Source organism: Lagopus muta, chromosome 7, assembly GCF_023343835.1.
Source record: "Lagopus muta isolate bLagMut1 chromosome 7, bLagMut1 primary, whole genome shotgun sequence".
Classification (NCBI taxonomy): domain Eukaryota; kingdom Metazoa; phylum Chordata; class Aves; order Galliformes; family Phasianidae; genus Lagopus; species Lagopus muta.
This window is the reverse complement of record NC_064439.1, coordinates 35,343,839-35,351,375: the sequence shown is the minus strand read 5'-3', so window position 1 is coordinate 35,351,375 and position 7,537 is coordinate 35,343,839. Positions and strand designations below refer to the sequence as shown.

The 7,537-nt window shown below is 38.0% G+C and overlaps 1 protein-coding gene across 1 annotated transcript; it reads left to right on the top strand.

Moving 5' to 3' along the window:
• The first annotated feature begins 318 nt into the window (after nucleotides 1–318).
• On the top strand, nucleotides 319–7,493 carry SGO1 (shugoshin 1). The gene is made up of 9 exons (XM_048950838.1): nucleotides 319–465; nucleotides 659–801; nucleotides 925–1,121; nucleotides 1,403–1,507; nucleotides 1,959–2,023; nucleotides 2,213–2,364; nucleotides 2,944–3,801; nucleotides 4,236–4,410; nucleotides 4,643–7,493. The coding sequence occupies exons 2-9, from the start codon at nucleotides 666–668 to the stop codon at nucleotides 4,782–4,784; spliced, it is 1,830 nt and encodes a 609-aa protein (XP_048806795.1). The 5' UTR covers nucleotides 319–465; nucleotides 659–665; the 3' UTR covers nucleotides 4,785–7,493.
• Nucleotides 7,494–7,537: the final 44 nt, after the last annotated feature.

The window sequence follows — 7,537 nt, the reverse complement described above, 5'->3', positions numbered from 1 at the left end:
CTAAACTATGCCATCAGCGATTAGGAGTTGCCCTAAGCGCGATTAGGAAGCCTGGGAAGGTCTCACCTTGTTACACGCTACAACAACAACCGAAGTTAAAAATCTAAAGATTCTTCTTTTCTTTTCTTCCCGTTTTTGCTATGGAATAAACATCTCGCATTCTGCCTCCCCTTCCTCTCAACAGGAGCGCAGAGCCGGGCGTAGCCCAACCCCCGCCGCAACCCGCCAGCCCCAGCGGCCGCCCCGCGCGAGCCACCCTCAGCACCGCCCTGCAAGGGGCGGAACCCCGGCGCGGCCCGGATGCGAGCGGCGGCCGCGCGTGACGCCAGGCACCGCTCCCACCAATGCGCGGCCGCGGCGCTGCATTTTGAACGTCGGGGATAGGCGCCAACCGCTCGGCTGCGCGCGGGGACGCCTTGCTGCTCGTGGCACCTCTGTGCGGGCGGCGGCCGGCGCCGCTCTCGGGTAAGCTGGCGCTGTGGCTGGGCGTGTTGCGCGGGCCGGGCCGCTACGAGCCGCACGAGGGATGGGGAGGAAGCGCTCCGACCGCGGCCCGCAGCCGGGGCTGCCATCTGCTCAGGGGTCCGCTGCTACCCGCCGTGGCGTGGCGTTGTGGATCAGCAGCTGAATGAGCCCGTTGCCGTTTCTGTTTGTAAAGGTCGAAGATGGCCGAGCATCTGAAAAAACCCTTCAAAGACAGTCTGAGCGACATAAAGGAACGGATGAAAGAGAAGAGAAATCAGAAATGGGTGACGTTGAGCAAAATCAGCCAGATCTCAACTGTGAAATGCAAAAGAGCAAGTAAGATACTTGAATATCTTAATGTATAGGTGTTCTAAGTTGTTTTGTTTTGTTTCTTTTTTTTTCTTTTTTTTTTTTTTTTTTTCTTTTAACCAAGTTGAAATGCGTGCTGTTTTGTTGCAGCCACCACCTCTGTGAAAATGAAAAGCCTCCAGGCCAACAACAAAGCTCTGGCTCAGGCTTTGCAGGAAGAAAAGCTCAAACTGAGGGATGCTCAAGCTCTTATCCTACAGCTAAGGAAAGAGTATCAAGATCTGAAATTTCAGATGTTTGACTTGCGAAGAAATCTTGCATTCAGGCAAGCACAAGGACTGGTTGAGGTACTTTAATCACATCTTTATAATTTGGTGAAGCTAGCTGTGAGAATCAGTGCAAATGATCCAGTAATAGCTTTGTGAATTTAAACGTTGTGAATTTCACAAAAATTAACTTAATGCATAGAATTTTCTTTGTAATCACAGTTAAAACTCCTAATTACAGGTATTTTATACAGTATGTCCAGAATTTAGTTATCTTGTAATATTGGTGAAAGGATATTATGTCATTATCTGATACCTGAATATAACAGCAACAACGTTGTTTTCCTTCTCTTGTCCATTAGACTAGACTGTCAGCTTTGAGTGAGATAATTTCAAAAGTTTCTCAGAACTTACTGGAGTCAGTTGATCTCCTCGGCCCAGCGAAGGATTTGTGTTCCAGAAGTGTAGTAAGTACCTTTTCCTCTCTGGAGAGGGGGGTTTTCTGTGAGTTCTTTCCCTTACTCCTTTGTGTGCCTCTATGTTGCCTCATTTTTTGAGATTGGAGGCTCAGTTTGGAGGTCAGAGTAGTACCTCTGTGTGGGTGTGTAGCAGGACTCAGGCTCTGCTGTAGGGTGAGAGGTGCACCCTGATTCTCTATGGCTTTCTGTCTTCCTCCCTGTATCATCCTCACAGTTCCCTCCCCTGTCAACTATGTATTTTTGGGTTAAGGGTTGCTGTTGACATGACGGAACTGAGTGAGTTCCTACGGTGTTTTATGTCAGCCAGTCAGGAAGCAAATGAAAGCAACCCGGAGTCCTTTTAGCTCTTCTTTGTGCAATTGGGCTACTTTCTAAAATCTTTATATGGCCTGAGCTTATTTCAGCTGTTGAGTCAAAGTAAGATTTATTTTCTCCACAGAATCAGAGAGTGTGTACTTCACTGCTTGAAAATAATTCCAGTGACATAGGAGGGAGAAGTTCTGTGTAAGTATGTTTTGTCAATACATATTTGAAAATGCCATTAGAGTAAGTTTAATTTTGTGAGAAAGGGGAAGAAATTCTATGTAGTAGATGCAGTTGTTATAAAATAGCAGTTCGTTGTTATAAAGTAGCAGTTCATTGTTACAAAATATATTGTTATTCAGTAAGTGTTACCTTTGGTATTTTTTCCAGAGAGCTGCTACAGCCTGCTGATGGAGATGATCAAGTACTTCAATGTAGGTTGGAAGCTGATTGTGAGAAAAGTGAGCCGGATCATTCTGTGTTCAAGATCTGTCAGGAACTTGACAATGACACTTCCTTAACCAAAATAATTCCAGACAAAGGTAAACAAATTGAAGTACTTGGCATTGCTCTATTCAGAAGCAGGGAAAGCGTGTGAGATTACAAGGTTAAAACTGAATTACTGCTTTTGATGTAACTGGCAAATAGTTTTCATTTATTACTCTCTGAGCTTTACAGTACTGGCTAGCTGGTTAGCTTTTTGAATAACAAATGTTTGTGCATAACAAAATAGGGTATCAGCTTGAAAATGCTTTTTCTTCCATATATCTGCAACCTAGTTTCATTTATCTACCAAACAGTTGATCAGAGTAAATTAATCTTCAGTCATGCAATTAAAAAGTCAACAACTATAAAAGTACAAAATAACTGGAGAAACAAAAGACCTGTGGGTAACCTCTCCAAATAAAACACTTCAGGAAAATCCTGATTGTAGTATTCTTAACTGCTTTTTGTCTGGAGGTTGTATTAAACATAACTTATCCTAATACATAGCAATCAAGATATACAAATCTCTTGAGAAAATTCTAAGATAGTCATAAGTTTTGACAAATTAAGAACTTGAATAAAACCTCTTTGTATTGTTACTATTTAGCTTTAATGTGATTCTTTTCAATTTTGAGGGCAAACATCTGATTTTCATGTGTACAACATTGCATCAGTGCTGGGAGATGTTTCTTCAAGTGGCGAAGATGGATTTGGTAATATGTTAACAAAGAATGTGTCTACCAGGCGCCGCTGTTTGAAGATGACAAGTAGAGATGAACTTTGCACTGGCATCTTGGACAATTTGGAAGCATCTGATTCAGCTGAAGAGCCTTTTAAACAGGATGAAATCAGGCTTCAGAAAAGTCTAGATGTGTGTACTGTGGAAAACATACATTCGGGTATTTCTCAGGTGGACAAAGTAGGTTCAGACCTGGTATTAAGGCAGATGGATTCTGAAACTGCAAAGGTCAGTTCACGCAACAGTTCAGATCTTAAACAGCGTGCATGTAAAAACAGAGAAGACTCTCAAGTAAGGAGAGAGAAGGATCAGAAGGTGAAAATGGGAGGGACTAAAGATACTTCCAGACCAAGGTCAAAGAAAAGACAAGGTAAAGAGACTTGCAAAGAAAAGTTGGACAACTTGAGTGGTTCCAGTGATGCTTATGATTTTAATTTTGAAGAGAGCATCCATGTTACACCTTTTCGACAAAATAAGGTGAATGACAGAGATACTGATATGGGTGACAAAGAAGAGTCATCTGAATCTAATAGCATCGAGTTGAGTGATACTGAAGGAGATTCAGATGATAGCCTTTACGTACCTTATAAGAGCAAACCAAAAAAAAGGAAAAGTTCAGTGGATGAGACGGGTACATCACCAATCCATGTGAGGCCAAGGTCTAAAAGATGTCTGGCACAGCGTGAGCAGAAACTCCATAAAGAAGAGACTGAAAAAAAGACTGAAATCAATAAATCAAGTGAAAAGTCTACTAGTAAGTTTGTAAAGTGCTCTGTAACTGTTTGATTGAGCTTTATCACTGTTCCAGAGGTTTAGGCTTTTTATGTTTTTTAATGGAAACAGAATAATGTTGCTGAAAATAATTAGATTCATTTTTTGTCCACCTTTTTCCTCACAGCAGAAATTGAACTTAAAGATAGTTTTGTTTAAGAAATTGCTCAACAATGAATTAACGTTGTATTTTAGTTGTAGTTCAAAGTGTACTAAAGCTGAGTTTGAAAAAGGGAGAACAAAAGCATAATCTGGGAGACACTGAAAGATAGAGATGATAGTTATAGCTGACTTCCTTTGTGTCTATTCTATTCATTGACATTGTCTGTTAAGGTTTGACATTGCCTGAGTTATCTTAAACAACCTTTCGTGAAGCACAACTAATTTTCTTAATTTTTTTTTTTTCTTTTTTTGCAGGTCAGCCTTCTAAATCATTTCATGGTCATCTCTGTGATGTTACTAACATTGCTTCATCACTCCTAAGCAAAGGGAATGCACCTGTTGGCCCTGCAGGTGAAAGATCACCATCTCCAAAACGCAAACGAAGAAGCTGTACACTTACTGTGAACTATAAGGAACCAAGTATTACAGCGTGGGTGTTTTTTCAGTTTGATATAAAGTTAATCATAATCCATTAAATAAATTATTTGAGAGGAGTACTTAAATACTGTTAATAAGTTCTTAGCAAAATATTCAAAGGAATCTGTTGGCAGTAGTATGAAATAGTTGATGTGAAATTGAACTTGCTAATGGGAAGATAATGTTTTCAATAAGGAAGAAAAGAGAACTCAAGTGTTCGGGTTTTTTTTGTTTTTTTTTAACAGGAAACTTAGAAGAGGAGATCCATTTACAGATATATGCTTTCTGAATTCTCCAATTTTCAAGCAGAAGAAAGATGCTAAACGCAATTCCACTAAGAAGAAATCTCTTTCAAAATATAATGAGAAATTTGTTGGTGGTTGTTGAGATTTTCTGTGATGCTAACAGGACTATGAAGAGAGGAAATCCATCAATCCTTCAGCCAGCAAACTTACACTATACAACTATCTCTAGGCGTTTAACTGGATATAAAACAAAGTGGGTTTTGGTTTTAATCAAATGACTTATTCTTAAGGATGTAGAAGACATGAGATTACTTATAGCTAGGGTGATTCCACTTAAGCTCTTTTGGGAGACATCCTACTTTGTGAATTTGTAAATACATCTGAAATATCTGAAAAAGATGAAGAGCAAAATTTTCTGACTTACATCCTGCTTCATCTGACTGTGGTTGGCGCAAGCAAACTTCAGGTACTGAAGTTCAAATGTTATCCAGATCTTTATTTATGTAACAGTTTCATATTGAAGCCTATAATAAAAGTGTTAGTGTTGGAAAGAACTCAGAGTTGATTGGAGTCCTTTTTACAGGGTTTCCATAGTTGCTTGAAGGGTAGCAGTGTCACCTATAGACAGAGTGAAAGCCAGTGCATTCCTTTCCTTCTCTTCTCATATTGAGTATGGTTGGAAGTAACACTTCAATTGTAATTCAGTTATGTTGTGTGAGCTCTCAAAAGTTTCAATTCTAGTTGTTACTTCTATAAACATAAGTTAAACTTAAATTTGCTTTGTTCCTAATCTTATTTGGTTATCTGCAAATGTTGTGAAAAGCTTTCTGTTTTGGGAACTGGAAGTAAACTGTAAGCCACAGTACTGAGCTTTACTGTTATGTACTTCATAATTCTCATCTTCCTGTATAAGAACCAGAGGAAAACTTAGTATTTGATACAACAATTGGCAGAAAGCTAGAAAAAGTTAGCTGGAAGGAAGCTATCCAGCAAGATTTCAAGGTTCGATAGCACTTAAAATATAGTGCATTTCTTCACTTCAGGAACATTTACAAGTGTTAATGGATACATTAATGAAAAGAGGAAAGCTGCATTCAACATAAGTAATGGAAAGTACAAAAATACAGGTTCTTTACTTGCTCTGCAAGGTTGCCTATCTTGCCTGTCCTGCTTCAAAAGTTATTAGTGCTCTCCTGTGATAAATGTTTTGATTTACTGGCAACATTTTTTCATTGTGTGTTTAGTGTTTTGATTATGTAAACACTAAATCTCTTCTGAGTGCTACTTACTGCCTTATGGACCATATGCTTTTATGTGACTGTTTACTTCCCAGTGCCTTGCATTATGATACTAAGGGGCTAGTGGACAAGAAAGAAAGAAAGAAAAAGAAAAAAGCGAATGACATGCTTTGAGACTCACTTTAAGACTCACTTGGTTTTTCAAAGAATTGTTCGAGTCCTTAAAGAGACTGGGATAACAGCACTGTAGCTCAGCTAATGGAAAGCTGGGAATAGGTGGAATACTTGGAACCTTCACCTCTCTCCTTACTTTCTCATCTCAGCTTTGTATACTGTAGTCAACTAAATGCTCCGGATGAACTTTTGAATAGATTCTCTCAAGTGCACGTAAAAAATGCATTGACTGCATTCTTACGGATTCATGGTACTCAGTTGTGAAATTGCTTCAGTGTGTATATTTGCAATGCAGGAACTAATCAAAAAGAAGAAGAGACCAAGTAAGGTTTTGTACATATATAATTTAAAACTATTCTGTACCAATACAATATATTAATTTTACAAATGTAAAATTCATCAGCTGTTAAAGCATTTGCAAAACCACATTCTACTGTAACTTTATTGCACAGTATCTATGAAAATATTAATTCTTAAATTAGAAAACAAATGTTTCAATATAGAAGAGACAATCTGATTGAAATACAATAAGAAAATCTACTCTGAAAATAACAAAATTTCACAGGATACTAAGCTTACAGGTGCACCTGTAGGCCCAATCTACAAAACCGGATCATAGCATCTGGTACTGGCTAATTAAAAAAAGAAAAATTCTTTGTACCTTAGTTATAGATCCAAATGTAGGTCAGACTAATCTCATGTGAAACACTGTGGCAATTCTAGTGTTAACATTTTGAATACTTTGCATATACCACGTTTACTACCAGATAGTTCCTGACTCTACTTAACTGCTTCAACATTGCACAGGTATTTTGCAGGAATATATTCCTTGATGCAGCATAGGGTGGGGGTTTTTCAGCCTTATAACTACTGAATGTTACCAGTGTATCATCTGTAAATATAAAACACTAAGATTGAGAGTTAAATTTGTTTGTCACAAAACCATTATAGTTACAAACTGATTAGAAAATGTCAAGTGATGACTTTTTGGCCTGTCCTATCTCAATTAGGAAGTTAGAAGTACCTCTTAAATGTAGTGTAGGCAGCAAAATATATATTACATATGTGCTTAATTTGAAGATATGCTAACATGAGTTGTAAAATGTTAATATGCTCCTGGGTCTAAATAATCACAGTTAATAAGTATTTACAATAAAGCTTGGTAGAAAATCCAGTTTACCACAGAAGCAAGTATATAAGATTGAAGCTGAAAGACACTGACATTTGTGTACTTTTGTCTCTGCTGAATAACCTGAAGAATTTATGAGTGAAGAGTATTATATGGGGTGGATCGTGAAGTGCATCAAAACCTTAATGTCATTAAGCCAATTAAAATTAAATATAGTATAATTAAATTGGAGCCTTTAAAGATATTTTGAGTACTTATGTCCTGCATAAGTTATTATGACATTACATATCTAGTCTGATTTTTTTTTTTTAATTATCTCTTTTAATAGTGGTTATGATATTACAATTTGAAAGT